Source organism: Lemur catta, chromosome 3 (assembly GCF_020740605.2).
Source record: "Lemur catta isolate mLemCat1 chromosome 3, mLemCat1.pri, whole genome shotgun sequence".
Classification (NCBI taxonomy): Eukaryota; Metazoa; Chordata; class Mammalia; order Primates; family Lemuridae; genus Lemur; species Lemur catta.
Window position 1 is genome coordinate 68,679,383 of NC_059130.1, and position 21,666 is coordinate 68,701,048.

General features: G+C 35.5%; 1 protein-coding gene across 3 annotated transcripts in view; it reads left to right on the forward strand.

The window, feature by feature from the left end:
- Positions 1 to 21,666, forward strand: part of ERICH3 (glutamate rich 3) — a 104,435-nt gene that overhangs the window by 73,673 nt on the left and 9,096 nt on the right. For all 3 annotated transcript variants that reach the window (XM_045547735.1, XM_045547737.1, XM_045547736.1), the window contains 2 exons: positions 7,121 to 7,570; positions 21,216 to 21,341. In XM_045547735.1, the coding sequence (XP_045403691.1) occupies positions 7,121 to 7,570; positions 21,216 to 21,341 (576 nt within the window). The remainder of the gene's footprint in view (positions 1 to 7,120; positions 7,571 to 21,215; positions 21,342 to 21,666) is intronic.

Here is a 21,666-nt window from a genome sequence, read left to right on the forward strand (position 1 = left end):
CTAGGACTGTATGTTGTTTTGTTATTTCTCACAGAGATGATTTCCTGAAAGATATTTTATAAATATTAAGCAATTATTATACTTGGATGTCAACACCAAAAATACTAAGGTGCTTTGGCTAGTGCCATGATATCTAGTTACGATTTAGGCTATATGATTATTATTGAAATTTTTATTGAAAAAATTATATAGTTAGTAGCATTGTATAGATACAGAATATATAATATTTAAAATAGATATGCAATGAAAGTTATAAGAACATATAGCTACTCCACAACTGTTGGAAAATTTAAGAGGCAAAAATTAAATTAGCCAGCTATTTTCTTTTGATGTTTCAATAATGCTGTTATAAAGCTATCCTTTTTAAGGGCTCTTTTGCATCCATGGTATTTATGTTAAAACAGTGCCATTATTCTGAAATAAAATTTCATTGCTTATTACCGTTTCTTTCCTCCACATCCAGCCTCTCTTATTTTCCATCCTTTTTTTTCTTTGATAACCTGACCTTGTGTTATTCAAAAACATGCCTTTTCGCATGTGGAGTATCAGAATTAGAAATTTCACCCAGCAGACAAGTAGCATGTATTAAAAATGATAATGACATGATAGATTCCTTGGAACACTCTGTTGAAAAGCCAGGCAGCATTTCATTTTCAAAGGCGTAAAAGGCGTATTGTGACCACTGAATCCCAGACACCAGTACATCCTTTTTATTGACATGATTAAGAATCTTGCTGTTAGTATTTGGATGTGTTTCATTTGAACCTGCCTGCACCTGTTCCCAGAGGGCAAACAATTGCCCAGGCTGTCACTCTCGTGACAAGTCGGCCCCATTTAAACTGCCAGCTAACAATTGCGTTGGCCCGCCTTGATGAATACACTGTGCGGAGCCGCCGGTGAGTGATAGAGTGCTACCAGCCGAATCAGACTAAGAGAGGACCCTGGTTTAGGAATGATGTGTGAGAGTTCCTATCATTTAAAAAGAACGACAGCTTCCTTTTCTCTGCATTTGTGTTGGCAACCCCGGGCACTAATTCACCAGTTGAAAATATATTGTCATAGATGAATGTTATAAGATTGAGGGGAAAAGTATCATGTCGCTGAGAATATACTTTCATGAACAGTTTGGATGATAGTGTGTATGAGTAAGAGGTCAACGGGTACAAAGTTACAGTTAGACAGGAAGAATAAGTTCCGGTGTTCTAGTACACAGCTGAGTGTCTCTAGCAAATAATAACATAGTATGTATATCAAGACAGAAGAGAAGATTTTGAATGTATCAACAAAAAGAAATGATGTATGTATAAAGTGATGGCTATGGTAATTATCCTAATTTGATCATTATAAAATGTATACATGTATTGAAACATCATACTGTATTCCCTAAATATGTACAATAATTATTTGTCAATTATAAATTTAAAGATTAATTAATAATGAAAAAAGACTAATTAGCTCCTGATGAGAAAGAGTAGAGGTAGAGATAGAGAAAAAATGTTTCCCAGAATATAAAGAAAAGAAAGCAAGACTTGAAGCAATTTTTTTCTAGTGAGAAAGATAATGATTTCACTTGTGTTATTTTCCAGGCTGTTGAAGAAGTAGGCCTATAGACTTAAAATCCCAGAGTCACAATAGTATTCTACTTACTTGACTTGCTGACTTCAAGAATCTCATTATTTTTTGGCCTGACTAAGGGCTTGAAGAGAAGCATATGGGTGAAGGCTTCTCCTTCTGCGTTGAAATTATTATGTGCTTTGAAACCACACCCTTGGATTGCAGTGTAACTTGCCTGGCCCTTGGATCAGAGAGGACTATGGGAAGATTATAGGCAGCATTTGTGTTGGCAACCCCAGGCACTAATTCACTGGTTAGAGACTATATGTGAATTTTTTGCGTGGCTAGTCAAACTTTAATTTTCTTAATGGTAAGAATTCCTCAATCCATAGTCACATTTTCATTGTTGAAGTAAGAAGACACAACTTTCAGCTGTATAATTAAATGCAGCACCAGTGAGTTCGCATAAGATACTTTTATGTGAGGTATTTGTCTATAGTTTTGAATCTACCTTGTACATAGCAAAGTCACAACCGAGGCACTCAGTAAAGTCTCGTGAATAATGGGATGATTGACTAGATTAGTGGATAAATGTAAAACGATGCACGCAGCACAAAGTGTCACATGGTTTGATTGCATTCTCAATATTTTAACTCTTAAGGTTTAGAGAGTGAGCTTAAAGGTAAATATGGAGGAAATTTGAAGCTTTATTAATGTTTTATTCTTCTGCTATATCTACATTTACCTGTAGATATGTATTCTTGCATACATATTTGTGTCATCAATAAATGAGGCATTTTAATTCATGATAATAATTATAAGTAGGAGGGCATATACTCTCTCTTAAGACAAAAATCTAGTTAATGTTTGCAGCTAGAATTTAATGATTTATACTTTTATTTTCATTAAGCACACATTCATTCTACAATATTTATTGAGTATAAAGCACTTGTCTAATTAGTTATTGTACATGTAGGATTTGACTGAGCTACAGTGCCTGATATAAAATATAAACAGATTTTTATGAACTCATGAGTATAATCAAGACAGAACTATTAATACAGGTAATAATAGTAGGATATATAAATTCATGTGTCATGGCTAATTTGAAGAAAATAGGAATAGCATTTATGCAGATTTGGCTGTGAGCCCTTGGACTAAGGAACAAGAAAGAGACATTTGATTAGTATTAGAGTTCAGAAATGTACTGGATCCATTGGGTTGAAATCCATGGTATGTCGAGGTGATCTAAATTTTTAATTGAATTTACCATTTTAGTTTGTGCACTTAAATTGAGGTATTTGTATTTGCTTCCAGATAATAAACCAAAAACAAAGTAGATAAAATCAGGACACTAATTGAGGAAATGGTAAATTTAAACTGTAGTAAAACCATGCTCCATGCTTAGGGGTAAAAAAAGGATTGAAAACTGAGGTTAAGACTTGTCATTGGTTCAAAACAGATAATGTGGCTACTTGTTGCAGTGAGAGTATGGCAACAGCTCCTGAGAGAATTATCCAGTCACTGTTAGGAGAATGAGTGCACACTTTAATGAACAGGTGCAGTTGATCCGTTGTCCTCACGCAAACGGATGCATATAACTAGTTACTCTCTGTTGAGAGTGCGTAATCTACGTGGAAGCTGGGACCTGGGCTTCCTTTTTCTTGTAGTACATTGCCTGGCACATAGGAAGTTCTCAATATGCATTTAGTGGACAAATGAATCTATGTAAATGGGTAGGAAGGTGGAGGACAACTCAGAACCTCAGTTATGAGGAGGGAGAGCAGGGCTCATCCTGAATGTTCTGGGCTGGTGTTGACTGTGGTTATGTGTGTGACTGGAGCCCTTGGTCAGGCATATATCAAGCTGGCGATCAGGCAGTATAGACAGTGGGGATTCCTGGCAGACAAGCATATGCACACATGTGCCATCTTTATGAATGTTCACACAGTGTTCCACAAATATTTGTTAAGTAACTGTATGGCATGTATGTGTTCATACAAATAGCATCATGGTCAGTATTATATTAATATATAAACCAGGGAAGGTTTTAACTGCTATTTTTTGCTTTGTATTCACATTGCAAGCCTCAGAGTGTTCTGAATGGGCTGTGGACTCTAGAGTGGTGGACAAAATGCTGAATGACCACTAGAGATATAAAAGAGAGGACAAACTATGTATTTTGATCTTGGGGAGAGTTTTGATCCTGGGCGGAGAACTATTTTCCATTTGTTATCCTTGAGCGATAATAGTGGAAAGCTAGCTAAGAGGGGCAATGGTGAGTCCATGCTTCCTGTTTGAAGGCCTTTTAGCAAGTAGAGGGGTCTTGGTTTATCATTACAAAATAAGTGTTTTAGAAAACTTGCTACTTTTATAACTAATGGACATGGAGTATTATTTAACCTCTTTAGACTTTACTTTCTGGATCTAGAAAAAAAAGATAACTATTCTGTAAGATTAAATGAGATATTTATAAAGTGCTTACCTCATTGTTTGTTATACAGTAGGTGCATAATCATGATCAAGTCTTGTCTTTTTTTCTCAATGGTAGCCATGATATCACTCTTAATAACACAAGAACTAAATTACAAGGAAAAAAATTTATTAGTCTATACCTCGTATATGATGTCATAGAAGAAAAAAGACTAATTTATAAAGAAATGATTATTCCATTTGATTAGTTTAAAATTTTTCTCATGTAATTTCTACAATAACTTATGGAAAGCAAGTAAAGTTGTCTCCATTTTACAGCCAGGAAAACAGAGGCCTAGAGAAGTTAAGTAACATAACCAAAGTCAAAGCTCATAAGTAGCAGAGTTGTGATTGAGACACCTAGGTTTGTCTTACAGAAGAACATATTATTTGCTTTCAATATTATGTTGTGTGAAATGAGATTTTAATTGTAGTGATGCAAAAGGAGGAAGAGTTATCAATGAATAGTTACCAATAATATGAAAAGGGAAGACGGATCTGGGAACTGATTGCAGGGGGAGAAAAGTCAGAGGTCCTGCTTAGGACATGGAACAATGGCACCAAACCTGCTGGCTTTGGCCAAGGCCTCTGGCAATGAGTGCAGATTTTTTCTCTGCCAATAAGATCAACGGCAGATCCTTTAAGTGTCGGTACCAGGAGGGAACACTAGAGAGACAAACAGAATTGGGTAGGAAGCAGAGTTGTTTACCAGAATGTTTTAAAGATACTTTCCCCCTCCTAATGACAAAACAGATTTATGCATGTGCTCTCAAAGTTACTTTATATAAACATGTACTTTGTTTCTAAAAGAATAAATAAAATTAGTTTTGAAAATCTTATTCCATGGCCCTGAAGCTTTTGGAGCTTTTTTGTAGGCAAAGTCTTGCCCCAGTGTCTGTATGAAAATGAGAGCAAGAAATGAGAGTGAAACTGAATTATATCATGAGGTTAGAGAGAAATTTGAAAACTGAAATGAATTTATATGGAGGTCAGGTGCCCTTGCCGCTTCGAGGCCATTCATTCTCCTGATCTTTCTTCTCTGAAGGACTGACTCTAAATTGAACCAGAGTGTGTTTCAGCCCTTTGAAATAAAATAATACAATTAATGGAAGCTAGTAAAGAAAGATAGAGGAGCACTCATTTTTTTTTTATTATGTGAAAAACTCTCAGAGCCGAAAGTGGGAGTCATCCTGTCCATATTCAGATGGTAGGTATATTTTTGGAAGCTCAGAACAAGTATAACATTGTGTCCTAGCTAACCATGCAATTAATGAAAACTATTGATTAAACCACAAATAATGAAAATGATTGAATAAACAACTTATGTTGCTTTTTTCAAAAAAAAAAAAAGCATAAGATGCTTAAGGTTGGGGGAGCTCATGGACCCTAAGGTTTCTGAATTGATACAGATAAGCTATGGAACAATTCTCTTTGATCTGCTGTTCCTACAGAGAGACAGCATATCCAGATTTTACAAAATAGAGAATGAAGAATGAGTATGTGATTTCTTTGAAAAATAGTGGTCATCTGGTGTTTGTCAATGTATCGGGAGATAAGAACAAATGGAATTGTACTTAAGGGGTTCTGTTGCTTAAAGGCTTTTTTTGAGTTTGTGTTTTACTGCTGTATAGTGTCTCTCGAATTTTTGTGGAAATTCTAATATGTCTCTGAGACTATACTTAAAATGCCAAGGCCTGTCATGGAGCGCTGGTGGGGCTGGAGGGATGGAGAGAAGAGGATAAGGGTAAAGACAGGTGTTTCTTCCCCGAAACTGCATTAGCTGCTACAGCCATCTGTGTAGCTGCCACACAGAAATGAAAGAAACAGAAAGAAGAGTGAGGAGTACAGAGAAAACAGGAAATCCAGGCAGCATTTAAATGTAGGATATTTTATTTGAAAATATATTCTATAAAAGACAATTATAAACACAGATCTATTGGTTAAAAAAGCAAAAGCAAGCTTGTATTTCTCTGGCTCACAACAGTGTGTGCAGTGACTTTTATGCTGCGCCTCTGGCTCTGTAGCCAGTGCATATGTTACTTTCTTGGAGTTTGTTAAAAGATTTTTGGGTAGTACATGCACCGTTCTGGGCTACTGTAAGTTTCTAGACTGCGTAGCTGTAGTACCCCATCAGTATGCTGCCTAGATCTCCTAGAATCCCTTTCACCGACTCTGTGTGCCCAACTCCCAGCTTCTGCACCCTCTGCCCCCTTCAGAGAACTGCCTGGGCTACCAGAGGTGCTTCACCCTCAGGCAAAAAGAGCCTGGAAATGCCAGGGAGTTGACGTCCTCCTATGGTTGCCCATAGCCAATGTCTGACTGATCCAAAGTATGAAAGCCTAGCTCCTTCCTAATACAAATGATAGCCTTCTAATATAAGTTACACTTCAGAGGCCCCTGTGGGATCGGGTTGAGGTTGAGATGTTGCCTGAAATAGCTTCCTTGATTGATTTCCTTGCCTTGCTTCCCCCACTCCCTTGAGAGATTCTCCTGGAGCACATCCTTAATGCATCACTTGCACGTGAATCTTCACCTCAGTGTCTGCTTCTGAGGAACTCGAAACAAGACAAACCTCCTTCTATACACACAAACACACATATACAAGTATCACCCAAAAATATTTATTAAGTGTCTAGGTACTGTGCAAATGCACAGTAGATCTTACTATACCCAGATGTCAGGGTATACTATTAATAGGATTGAGGATGTTACAGTAGATAAAAATTTGTTTCATGCACATAAAATACTGTGGTTATACCAGGAAATAAGTGCTCTTGCTGTACAAAGGATTATTCAATTTTTTCTATAACAAAGTAATATTTACAAAGGTGTTCCAATAAAATGGCATTCAAAAAACAAAAACTATAGAGTTGGTTTTCAGTTAAATGTGATCTCCTATTGGAAACTTCTATAGACTCATAGATATATAGGTTTTTCTTTACCATGACAATTATGTAGACTACATGGGGAAAGGGTATCAAATCTATACTAAGCTATATTTTTTAAATTTTGGTATGTTTATTAACATAATTCTTACAATTAAACTGATTGCTGTATGGAACAACGATGATGTCATCATTTTTATTTTTCATAGATATAAAAACTACTTCATTAGCCTCATTCAGAAGTCAGCCCTATTCTAGTGGCAGTGAGGATGAATCTGCAGTAGGAGACAGGGAAGCCCACGCTGAAAACAGTGCAGAAGAAAGTGCCAGAAGTTCATCTGCTCAGGAGCTGAGTGAAAATGATGAGCCAGGAAAATCCCACCTTCCAACTGAGGAATCCTTAGAAATTGAAATTGAAGAACAAAAAGTAACAAAAGCAGATGTGGAGACCAAACCCCTGCCAATAGAGGCAAGCTTTGAGAACATGCTTGAGGAAGAAATGGAGAAGGAAACCCAAGGGATTGCAGAGAGTTTATCTAAGAAGTCCAGGAAACATGTGTCCGAGGAAGAAAAGGAAAAGGATGAGAGTAAGCTGTGGGAAGGAAGCGCTGCTAACGTGAAGGACAAAAAGGCAGGTTTCCCTGGGGTGGAGAAAGGTGGTAAGTATGGCCATTGAGTTGACCTGCCATTGTCTGCTCGCATGGAAGCTGTTTGGTCATTGCATTCTGCCAAAGCTTGGGAAATACTATTGTGATGATGCTTTAGGGATTCAATGTTTTTCTGTTTCTCTCTTTGTCACATAATCATACATGTATTTTCAGCTTGCTATTTCCCTTCTATTGCATTTAAAAAAATTACCTGATAGTTCTTATATAGCCTGTTTTCTATTTTCTGTAAATTCCTTCTATGGTAATTCTATCTCAAGAATCAAATAAAGCACAATATATGTCTGAAGGCAAGGGTATGTGTGGCTTTCTAGAGGTTATTTAATACTAGTAATGCCATTTGTTCTTTGCTATATATGAATTTATATATACATAGCTAACATTGATAGATGCTTAATATGTTCCAGGCATGGTTCTAAACACTTTCATATATTAACTCATCGCATTGCATCCTCACAACAGCCCAATCTCCCAATGAGTTAGGTCCTATTATCATCATCCATTTTTTACAGATAAAAAATTGTGTCTTGAGGAGGATAATAACATTGCCAAGGATTATACAGTTAATAAGGGGCCTTCCTAGGATTTGAATTCAGGCAGAGTGGTTCCAGAGTTTGTAAAGATTTCCTACTATATCTGTGTAATTAGAAATTAGATATAGATAAAAAATATGAAAATGTTATAAGAAATCCTGAACTTCACTTTGAATTTTTCTCTGAAACTGAGTTATTAATACTTACTGGTCCGTGGGGCTCCTGAGTGTGTACAATTGTTCCATTTGAAATTGGAAGAGTGAGGAATGTCAGGATAGTCAGGCCTCAGGACCTTAGAGATGTGGGAGGTCTGATGCTTTTCTCAACTTGAGGATGACAGTGAAAGGTGTGGGTTGTGTCCTGTGGACAGCAATTGGCTCTCACGTAGTATCCTGTGTCCTGTATCTGGTTCATGGTCCTTCTACTGTTCTCTCTCCTCTGTCTCCCCTGCCCATGCAGTGAGTATTCTTGATTCCAGGATACAATTTGCTTTCATATTTTGTTATTACTAAAATCCATCTGTGTTTTAAAAACTTATGAATACTTTAATGCTTATGTTTCTTGTAGGCCCTTACAAGCTATTATCAAACCAGTGGGACCTACTGCTAGGAATTTAGGATGTTGAATAGTTATCTATCACTCCAACCATTATTATTATTAACCTTCTACTATGTGTGCAACTACCATAGTGAAAAAGAAGTGTGTAAGATTGGGTTCTTCCCATAAAATGTTAAGAGGAAGGCTTGGCACACTGCTGGACAGAGGTTAGCAGTCATATGTAAAATCAGAGAAAGTACATACAAAATGCTACGGGGCTTCAAAGGAAGAGAAGACCCATTTCCTTGGAGGTTTTCCTGAGGAAAATGTTTGAGAGACTTTAAAGTTAAATAAAATTTGAAAGGTGGGATGCAGGAGGATAAAAACATTCCAGAGAGTCGGGTTTAGAAAGGGATATGACCTTTGAATAAGTTTTCAAAAATAGCTCTAGAACAAACAGAGTTTGACAAACTTTGGCCTGTGGCGCAAATCTGGCCCACCGCTATCTTTATTTATATATATTATTATTATTATTATTTTTGCTTTGTTTTGCCTGAAAACTAAGAATAGTTTTTATATCTTTAAATGGCCCCCAAAGCCCTCAAAAATTTTTAACTGTGCCTTTACAGAAAAAGTTTGTCAACCCCTGCTGTAGAATTATAATACAAAGTCTCCCAACATTTTCAAAAGGATTTTGCCATATATGAATTAAGAGTCTTGTTAAAATATATTTGTCACCCTTTTATAAAATAATTCAAATCTTTGATCTCATTATTAAATTATGGTGCATATGAGGTATAATCTAGAAAATTTATACAATGTAGCAAGCTGCTAATCAAAATGATAGAGGTGTTAAATTTCAGTAGAAACATTGATATTATTTTTATTTATTTTTTATTTTTACTTCAGAAAGTTACATTGTTTACCTGGATTTACATAAGTAAACATCTTTTTGTAAAGCAGGATGCACATAATAGAGGTTGTAATTAGGTAATTGATGGCAGAGATGTTGGATTCAGACCATGTTTCCTGGAAGATAGTCATTTTTTTTTTCTGGATTTGTGAAATGAAAAGGGTATCAGTTTATTATCTTTCTCAAACATATTGAGAAACCTATGTTCCTGACTTGATAACATCTATAATTTCAAAACATTTTGTTATTATCTTTTTATTAAGGTGGGTTCAACACTAGATGGCAGGGTTTGGGACAGTTTATCTTCATTAAGTTCTAATATATGTGCAAAATATTTTTATTAATTTTTTAATAACAATAAATACACATGGAATGACATTTAGAAAATAGGGAAAAGTAGTTTTGAAAAATTACCTGTAGGTTTATCGTGCACAAAAAAATCACTTTTAACATTTGGTCAGGCATTTTATTTCTAAACTTAGAGTTTACAAAGTTATATTGTCATATTTTTATAAAATGTATTCTGCTTTTTATTTTAACAATATACCATAATCACTTTTTGATATTTGTTGTTATGTTGTTATGTTATTTTGTGATCTTTATGAACATGTTTAATGTCTGTATATTATGCTTTTCTGTGGGTTTCTCATAATTTAACCATTTACCCATTGTTGGACTTTATATTTTTTCCTATTTACACTATTTTTGTTAGTACTTTTGTGAGTATCTTATTACCTAAGGTAATTTCAAATTTATAATTATTTTCTTGGGATAGATTCCAATACATATAATTTCTGCATCAAAAGTTACAGGTTTTTAAGGTTTTTGATACTTTTTTTCTCACAAAAGATTGGTGTAAAAGTTTAAACATTACAAAACAGAGAAGAATAAAGTGAAATTTAAAGTCTTCCTTGCCCAATCTCTACTCTTTTTCCCCAAAGATAACTGTGGATAACAGTTTTTTTTGTATATGATTTCAGAAATTTTATATGTATAGGTAGATAGAGAAAGATATAGATGTAGATATATTGATATATTACATATGTACATAGACACATTATTTTTATATATAGATGGAAACATATGATACATTTTGTTCTGTTACTTGATTTTTTTCACTTAACACTGTATCTTTGATATCTTTTCACATCAGCAGACATCTCTATTTTATTCTTATTCACCTTACATCTTGTATTGCCATAGTATTTTATAAGATTGCAAATTTTCTTTAAAATGTGTTGCCTTCTGTGTAAGAACTCATAGTTTTATTCTATGACTCATTTTCCACAAAACAACTAAATTCTGGTGTTATGAATCCCAGAGGCAGGGAACATAAAGCACACTGGAAAAGAAGACATTAATAGGTAAAACAAAACAAAGACTATATAAAATTTTCAGAATGATATAGAAGGGTTAATGTTATCAAAAACCTAAGTATGAGTAAACCATAACAGTTGGGTGTACATGTCTTTTAAATGTAAACATTAAATACTTGGGAAAATGATGCAATAAATTTGTAAATATTTTAAACAGATTTAAAAAGTCATAAATATTCTCGAAGTTTTTTATATGAACAAAAACTTCTAAGAAAACTGCAGATAAAATCATGCAGATCCTGAATGCATAGATCATTATATTGATATTGATGCCCGGCAAAGATGTTACAGCAAGTTCGCCTTTCTTAACAGTCTTCAGTGAGATGGCTCAGGAAGAGAGGGATAGAACCAAGTTTGTCTGTCTGAAATGAAGCACCATTTAGGTGACTATTCTGAAAACCACAGTTCATGTTATTAGACCAGAAGGCTGGCGAAGTCATAAGACTGAAATGTGGTTATTTTACTTAGATCCCTGACTTGACTAGAACCGTAGGTCAAAATGAAATGAGGGCTGAGACAATATATAAAAGAATATTTCTCATATTTGTATGGTACTGAATTAATCATTTTTCAATTAGACTTAGAACAAAAACTGTGATTATGTTAAGAATAGACCTGTGAGCTAAAAAATTATATACAATTAATGATATTTTATAGTGTCTAAGCTAATACAATTTAATCTGAATTGTTTTTACTGAAGATCATAGCACTGGATAAATGTGTAAGTACAGTCATTGCCAATCATAACTTTTAGGTTGAGAGCATAAAATGATATCTTCCTTCTTATATTATAATGTTTCATTTAATTGGGCTTTGTACAGTCCATCAACAAGTCAGATGAATTATATAAAATTCACTGTACGCAGTGAAGTGGATAAAGTAAATGATTATAATTTCTAGCTATAATGAGATAGTGTTCTTGGGAGTTAATTTGGTGTTATAGGGCATAGTTTTAATATGTTTGTTTTTTTGTTATTTTCAATTTAAGTTGTCATAATGCATTGTGACACAATCTTGAGAATATGTTCTAAAGGTGGAACAATTCAAGCGCATTTGTGAGGTTAATATAATTTATACATTAGAAATATAAATAAAATAAAGAATAGTGTGTTTTAATGTAAATTATAATGTAGAATGTATATGGAAGTAGATTTTATATTTTTATGTGTGAATCAGGAAAAGGCATAGTGCTTAGCCAAACCTAAATAATGTTATAGCTACAGTCAAATGTAATTTTATCATCATTCAAGCAGGATAAAATGGTCCTGATGAAAGGATAAGAAAATCATGTGTTACGAGTTGAGGTCTAAAATACAATTTCTGAATGAACTGTGGAAGGATGTAGTTGTTTGTTCCAATAGATTTTTTTTTGTCAATAAATATTTGTTGAGAAATATCTGTTTTCAGTGTGAGGATAACAAAGTCCCTGTCTATATGGAGTTTATATTCCAGGAGGGAGCCATGAGGTATCTGGGCTAAGTGCTAGAAGGAAATAGAACAGGTGAGGGGAAAGAGTGATGGTTTGAGGAAGGGTGGTATTTTAGGGATGTCTTCTCTAATAATGGGACACTTGAACAGAGACCTGAACGAAGTGAGGGAGGTAGAGGTGCGGGGAGGGGCGCTCTATCATCTGTAGGAGCAGCCTGTGGAACAGAGGATCCAGCAAGTAAGTCCAAAGGCCCCAAGCTGGGGGCATAGTTGCTGAGTGAAGGATTTTCAAAGGAGGCCAGTGTGATAGGAGTGGAGTGGACAAGTGAAAGAGTAGCACAAGATGAGGTCAGAGGGAGAAGAGCGCAAATCATGGGGAGGAATTTATTTTGAGATAGGAAATTTTTCCTCTGGAAAGAGTTGAGTGGACAAATGACATGAACTGAAAACTTTGAAAAGATTATTCTGGCTACTACATAGAGGATACACTAGCTTTTTGCAACTGTCTTTGAACAGCTGTGGTCTGGAGTTCATAATTAATCCTGGTTTTTGTGGGCTATGTTTCAATGTCAAAGGTAACACAAGAACATCTTTACTGTGTAGGTTGACGATGTTAGTCATGAATTTTATCACGGTGAGTTGTTGGGGAGATAAATGACTGGCTGCACAAGGAATGATCAAAGCACAAGGATACTTTTCAAGGTGACCGGGAACTTGGAATAAACTTGGGTATGTCTTTACTCTTATGTTCTTAAAATTCAGATGAAAATGCTCAGCAGAATTTTCTTCTCATATTAAATTGCTCAGGATTTTAGCATACTTTAAGATGGGATCAGTTTGTTTTGTTTCACGGGGCACATAGGAGAGGAAGTGACTTGGATGTCCCTGAGGACACAGGCTAGGGGACGTGAAAGATGTAATGTGTACTAAATTAGAACAGTGTTTTGACATATGGGAAGCTGAGAAAATGAACTGATAATGAAGATTAAAGTAAGTATTACATAGAGTAGACTACCATTTTTGTTTTACGGCTTAAACCATTTTTTAAAGTTATATGTATTGGCGGTTCTACTTCCCCTCACTTTTCTGCTGCCCAAGCCCCTCAGACACTATTGGCTGGAAAATACTCACTACTGTAGTCCCTCCCTTACCTGTGGTTTTGCCCTCTGCAGTTTCAGTAGCCTACTGTCAACGGCAGTCTTATGTGCCATATAAATTGTTTTATTATAGGTATGTATGTATAGGAAAAAGTAATATAGAGAGAGTTCGATACTACCTACGGTTTCAAGCATCCACTCGGAATCTTGGAATGTGTCCCCCACAGATAAGGAGAAAAAACTGTGCTCTAAAAAGAAACAAACAAACAATAAACCCCTAAAAACCCCATGATATACAATAAATTGAAATTCTTGGATGATTTCTTAGACTTTCCTTCTCACTTCTCTGCATGTTTTTCTTTTCATCTGAGCTGGCCAATAATGACATCTAAAACCTTACCATAGAGAACAGCCTATTACAGGAAAGAAATACTGTGGATTCAGTCTGCCCTTTTTGCATTATTTTTAAGAAGAAAAATGGCCTAGAAGATCTGTTAAATTGTGGGGAGGAGACAAGGAAAGGGACAGAAAGGAAATAAATGAGCACGGAAGAATCACCAATCAGAAGAGAGGAAATGCATGCTACCCTGCAGCTATGTCCAGCCTGCAGGATTACAACCCTCATCATCATTCTAAATATGTTTATTTTTTCTTAAAGTCAAAGCTTATGGTAGGGAAATCTCTCAAAGTTTCCAAATTATCCATTTAAACCATGTAAACAAACAATGATTCAAAAATCATCAGATGAATGTTGCTTTTTATTTAGTGAATATTTATGACTAATAATTCCATTTGCTTCTTGACTAATAGATACTAAAGAATCAACTTTTACATGCCACTTTTGATAGCCTGAATTTTAAGATGTATTGATTTGATTTGTTTCCACAAAAGCATTTAAATTATTACAATGAGTTTCTACGTTTCTGCATTGACATAACAGCAAGTAATATGAAGGCTATAAATCAACTTTTAAGGACAATGTAAATCAGAAAAATTCTGTGAAATACCAGTCAATTGGTGATATGCACTCAGGTACCTGACATCTCCCTCCCTCTGATCTTTCTGAAATGAGGAAGAGTATCTAAATACACACAAATCAGAGGCACTCATATATGCCAATAACAGTCAAACGGAGAACCAAATTAAGGACTCAATACCCTTCAAAATCGCAACAAAGAAAATAAAATACCTAGGAATATATTTACCTAAGGAGGTAAAGGACCTCTATAGGGAGAACTACAAAACACTGAGGAAGGAAATTGCAGAGCATGTAAATAGGTGGAAAACCATACCATGCTCATGGATCGGAAGAATCAACATTGTTAAAATGACTATTCTGCCCAAAGTTATTTACAAATTCAATGCAATCCCTATTAAATTACCAACATCATTTTTCACAGATATAGAAAGAATAATTCTACGCTTTGTGTGGAACCAGAGAAGACCCCATTTAGCAAAAGCAATTTTAAGCAACAAAAACAAAATGGGAGGTATTAATTTACCAGACTTCAAACTATACTACAAAGCTGTGATTATTAAAACTGCTTGGTATTGGCACAAGTGCAGGGACACAGACCAATGGAACAGAACAGAAAATCCAAACATAAAACCATCCTCATATAGCCATCTAATCTTTGACAAAGCAGACAAAAACATACTCTGGGGACAAGAATCTTTATTTAATAAATGGGGCTGGGAAAACTGGATAGCCACATGTAGAAGACTAAAACAGGACCCACAGCTTTCACCTCTCACAAAAATCAAATCAAGGTGGCTAACAGACCTAAACCTTAGGGGAGAAACGATTAGAATTCTAGAAGAAAATGTAGGAAAGACTCTTACAGACATTGGTCTAGGCAAAGAATTTATGAAGAAAACCTCTAAGGCAATCACAGCAACAACAAAAATAAAGGAATGGGACCTGATTAAATTAAAAAGCTTCTGCACAGCCAAAGTAACAGTCATGAAAATAAACAGACAGCCTACAGAATGGGAAAAAATTTTCATATACTACACATCAGATAAAGGTCTGATAACAAGAATCTATTTAGAACTCAGGAAAATCAGCAAGAAAAAATCAAACAACCCTATCAAAAAATGGGCAAAGGACATGAATAGAAATTTTTCAAAAGAAGATATAAGAATGGCTAACAAACATATGAAAAAATGCTCAATGTCCCTAATCATCAGGGAAATGCAAATCAAAACCACAATGAGATATCACTTAACTCCAGTGAGAATGGCCTTTATCAAAAAGTCCTAAAACAACACATGTTGGCGTGGATGCAGAGAGACAGGAGCACTCATACACTGCTGGTGGGACTGCAAACGAGTGCAACCCCTGTGGAAAGCATTATGGAGATACCTTAAACAGATTCAAGTAGACCTACCATTCGATCCAGCAATCCCATTATTGGGCATCTACCCAGAACAAAAGTCATTCTACAACAAAGACACCTGTACCCAAATGTTTATAGCAGCACAATTCATAATTGCAAAGATGTGGAAACAACCCAAATGCCCATCAATCCACGAATGGATTAGTAAACTGTGGTATATGTATACCATGGAGTATTACTCAGCTATAAGAAACAATGGTGATATGACATCTCTTTGGTTCTCCTGGAGACAGTTGGAACCCATTATATTAAGTGATGTATCCAAAGAATGGATAAACAAGCATCACATGTACTCACCAGAAAATTGGTTTCCCTGACCATCACCTAAATGCACATCGGGGAAGGATACCAGTTAGATATCAGATTGAGTTGGGGGGTGGGGGGAGAGGTTGGGTGTATGCCTACATGATGAGTGCGTTGCGCACCGTCTGGGGAATGGTCATGCTTGAAGGTGCTGACTCGGGGAGGCGGGGGTAGGGGGGTGGGGGGAGGGGATGGAGGTATGACTACATGGTGAGTGCCAGGCGAACTGTCTGGTGAATGGACACACTTGAGGCTCTGACTCAGGGGGATGGGCAGGACATGGACATTGTATATAACCTGAACTTATGTACCCCCATGATGAGCTGAAAAAAAAAAAAGTTTTAAAAAGTATGCTCTTGAATCTAGAAAAGGTACCATCCAGATGTCACTAAATTCAAGGATTTTTTGAGGTGTATTTAGAGAAAGACATCAGAAGCTATTGGGAATTCATTTTCCCATGAAAAGGAGAGGTGACCTCATGAAAATTAAAAGATAATTGGAGACCTCAAGGAATAGAACGTAGAGGCTGGAAGCAGAGGTGAACTGCGAGGGAGCAGAAAGACAGTGAGTGTGGCAGCCCTTTAATTCCTCTGGGTTCTTCCGTGTTGCCAACTTTCAGGAAAAGCTTGCGAGGCAACACCAAACAGACAGCTGCACTAGCAGAGGGTCTTCCGTCTGAACTCATAGGGTCTCTTTCCTAACAAAGAACATGGCAATGCCAAGAGTGAGTGTCTGACTAAGCCTTGAAGCTCCTGCAACTAACATGTAGGAAACTAACATGTAGAATTGTTTCTGCTGAGAGGGTTCAAAACTTTTCCTTCCTTTCCTTTTTCTCTAGCTCTTGGGTCACTGAATTGGAATTGGAAACTACTCCTGCTTAACATTTGTGAGGAAGATATGCATCCTACTGGGATTTAAGAGAATCCAATAAGTTAACTTCTGTCTTTTAAAGGAAAATACAAAACTAACAACTAACAACTCTCATTTTTATATAAACACAAACAATCCTTTCAATAATAAATAAGAAAATAGAAAAGAGGATTAAAATAATTTAGAAAGCTGGTTTATCAGATAATTATTATTCTCTATGTGCCTATTTTTCCAGCATCACAGATGTTGTTGAATACACATTCTATGATAACAGTGCAAAAAAACTAGAAATTATTCACAAAATATAATTGACTCCCACCAAAAAAATTGGAAATTTAAAAGTAGTACTCTAAATAATTTGGGGATCTAAGAAAAAAATCAACTCCCTAGATAATTTTTGCAATTATTGGAACCAACAAGTGGTATTTGTAAGGTGACCAATTTCAAACTATAGTCTCAAACAACCACCCCACACAGGCTATAACAAAAAAAAGTAATGAACAACAATAGAACACCTATTATTACATTACTTTAAGAGATGTATAAGAAAGAAGAGCATAACACATATGGACTGAATAAGAAAGATAAATGGGAAATCACTATAAGTATTTATTACTTAGAATAGAAAACTAAGTTGAAAGATGCTGATATTTTTTGCCAGATTAAATTCTAACTTTAATGTAGAATGTCTCCAAATCCTAAAAATAATATTGGGGATTTGAAAAACAACTTTAAATTAATTTGGAAGAAAAATAGTACCAAGTAATAGAAAATTCTTTTCAACAGCAACAACAATGAAAACATGCTATAGCAAAGGAAAAGTAAAACTCTGGAGAAAAATCTTCAACATGTATACAACCAGGGTTGGTGTTTATAATACAGAAAGAGTTCTTACAAATCAATAAGAGAAAGGCAAATGCCATAACAGAACAATATACATTATACAGCAGGAAGTTTACAGAAGAAAAGCTTGCCTACTAATATTGAAAGCTCTATCCTGGCCACCAGTTTTCAATTAATAAATTACCAAATACAGAGAGAATTGGTAGAAATTTGTGACAATAGTGCAGAGACATAGGCCTTTCAGTCATTATGGATGACATTATTAATTGATACCTTCTTTTTTGAGGAACATTTAGAAACATGTATCAAAAGCTTCTAAAAAAGTTCATGCTTTTTGACCCAGCAATTCCAATTCCAGGAATTTATTGTAAGGGAATAGTCAGAAATATACACAAAAATAATTATAAGTGGTATTTAAAATAGCTTTATGATCACAAAGAATGGAAATAACTCAATATCCAACAATAGGCAATTGGTTAATCAAATTTTAGTAAGACTTTATTAGAATATTCTATGTGTTATTGAAAAATTTTTTTGATTTAGTGATATGGGGAAATAGTCACACTATATTGCTAAATGAGTAAAGTGGGACACAAAATGCTGTCTATAGTAAGAGTACAGTAAAAAGAAAACTTGGAAATCTACCAAAATATTAACTAGTAGTTCTCTCTGAGTGGTAAAACTATGGGTAATTATTATTTTCTTCTTTGTGTGTTTTTATTTTTTCAAACTTTAGATAATGAATATATACTATTTTATATTTAGAGAAAATACAATATATATTATTTAAAAATGCATTTTTTCATAATGAAAAGGTAAAATTATAATATAAGAATATTTTGGTATTTAAAAAATACTTTAAAGTATCCTATATCATTTGAGTAGAAAAGGTGATTTTCTAAGAAATTCTCTGTATGAGACATTTCCATTTTGCTACTAATGCTGTGAGAACTGACAATTACCTTTGCCTTTAGTGGTCACCTTTACAGAGAGGTAAAGGACAGGAGCCTTAAGGGATGAAGGGCTAAACAGAGGAAACAAAGTGATGTGTCACATTGCTGAAATGGGAGTCTCAGCGTGCACAGTCCTCTCTCACTATGGGTGGAAAACAGCTGAGGTTAGACCCCGACCAAGTTCTTGCTTTTAAGTTTCAGTTTCAGAAAAACATCTGAGAAAAAAACTGACCAAGTGAAGCCTTTTCTGGTTTGACCCCTAATAAGTCCTTGATACTTAGGCCAAGGGTCCCATTCTTGCTGAACCTGAAATAGGCGATACCTAACTATACAGGCTCTCATCTACTTCCAAAGCCTAAATCTCCAGGGGAAGCCAGCAGACGTGGGCAAATGGTGATTGCAGTCCTTAGACAGAGGGACTACAAGCTTCACTATTATTTCTGAGTGAGTTGTAATTTATAGATTATGCTGGCATTGTTTGGCTTTTTAGAACCGCCTTTTGGTTCAATAGCTGCTAATTGTTTAATTATCATTTATTATTATTATTGTAAGTTATATTTCTTTGTAGCCTGTAGGCTACTTGAAAAACATCTAGATGTCTTGTTAGCACTGATAAAACAAAGCTGCATGTAATTGCTACTAAGCAGACTGCTCCCCATCCCTTTGTCTGACCCTCCTTGTGATTTCTGTTAGTCAGCCAAACAAATTTCTAGGCAAGATCTCAAACACTGCTTATTTGAACTCTCTAATGATAATATTAACATTATTATAACAGTTAAGATGATATTTAACTCATATGTACTATGGTTATAAAATTCCTAAAATAAAGATTGACTTGATAACAAATCCAACTATTGCATAATTGTGATGAGTTGATGTCATCTCTAAACTGTAGTATTTTAAAACACTTTTTAATTTGATATATTGGATGAATGAGGAAGAACTGATATACAAACATTTTTTAAAGAGAATATATTTGAACTATATTATGCTTATCTTTTCATTTCCATGTTTGTCCTCTTAGGATCAATATAGTTAAGTCACCATTTTGCTGTCAAAACCCACTTGAGGCAGATATTTCACTATTTATTTCCAAACACCAAGAGGTCAGTAAGTAATTGCCCCTTAGCAATTCACCTTAAACTAAGCAAGAGACTATATTCTAGTTCTGTTTTTCTCAAAGTAAAGTATTTGGATCAGCTGTATCAGAATATTGGGGAGGAGAATGGAGGAAGGAAAGGAAGGAAGGAAGGAAGGAACGAAGGAAGGAAGGAACGAAGGAAGGAAGGGAGGAAGGGAGGGAGGGAGGAAGGAAGTAAGTTAGTTTGGGAAATATGTTCTTACTTCAAAAGGCAGATCTAGGTCCAGTTTCATTTGAATGAGCTTTTGTTACCAGGATGTGACATCATGGGAAATTTCAGGGATTTAGTGACATGGACCATCAGATAAAAAGCAAGGGAGGTAGACAGGGATTTGTCAGAAACTAAAGACAAACTTAATTGACTTTACAGTTTTGCCTAGAAGCATACCACATTGGCTGATGCTACTTATTATAATAGAAATGCTCATCATGATCCTTCTCATTATCATCCTCATCATCATAGCTATTATTTATTAAGTGTGTAGGCACTGGCTAATAAGTGGAAAGTGAGCATGTTCTACATACATTACTTCATGTAATCCTCCCAAGAACAACTGAGTAGGTATCTTTTTGATAGATGGATAAACTGAGGCATGGGCTTAGGCCAAAGAACTTGCCCACAATGATACAGTTAATATGGAATATGGGACCTGAACTTCCGGTCTCTGTGATCCTGAAGTCTATGCTAGTAATCAGCTACAGATAACAGGAATTTCCACAACAGCTTTTACTGTCAAATTTATAGGAATCATGTGATAGCTTTTCTGCTTCTGTCCACATAGAGTGAGTATTAGGGTCAAATCACTAAAATCTACTAATGGATGAAATGCTCACAGTGTAGTCAGCGCTAGTAGTTTCAGCAATTTAAAAGAGTGGTGATGATTGGTGTCATAAAAGCCATAACACACGTTTCTAGAAAGGAAGAGGCAACTACACTGCTTTTTTCAATCATTTCATTGCATGTGCACTTGGCAAATCTGTCACTGCTTCTGGCTATTGTCTTTTTTTAATGCAAGTATTTCTTTGCATGGATTTCTTTAATTCATGACCTTCGTCTGTGCATTGTTTTCTTTGTGAAATCACAGCTTGGGAGTTGTTCAATCTTAACAGCTTTTAAAAACAAGGTCAAATTTTAATGTGAATGCTTTTAAATTGACCCCACTTGTTTAAAGGATGTGAAACAGCTCAGCAATGTTCCTGTGACCTGTTTTTATACCTTTTGATATTTTTTATGATCTCCAATCAGCTGGACAGATAATAACTGAAGCTGTGGCATCGGGCTGCCACAGCCACTATGACACTGAGTCTGGTGTTAGCAGCGCAGATGAGGAGTGGAAGCCCTCGAGGAAGCTGGAGATTGACACAGGTGGAGGTAAGGGTGCATCATTACCTAGGGGAGACCTTCAGAAATCCTATGCAAAAGAGCCTATTTCCATTTTTCATCCTCCTATCCTTGTTTCTTCTTTCTGCCACCTTTTTTCCCCTCTTTTCAACTAATGAATATAATGGCCAGAATTGGTTGACAGGCCCTAAGGGGAGCTTTAAAACTAATATCAGGTATGCATGTTGTTATTCTTTTTTGACTACATTAGTGCCTAGGGTATGAAAAAAAAAACTTTAGATTATAAAATCCTGCTAGGGATTTTGAGACCAGTCTTCTTTCCAAGCCTGCCTCCCAGTTATTTGACCAGGTAGGT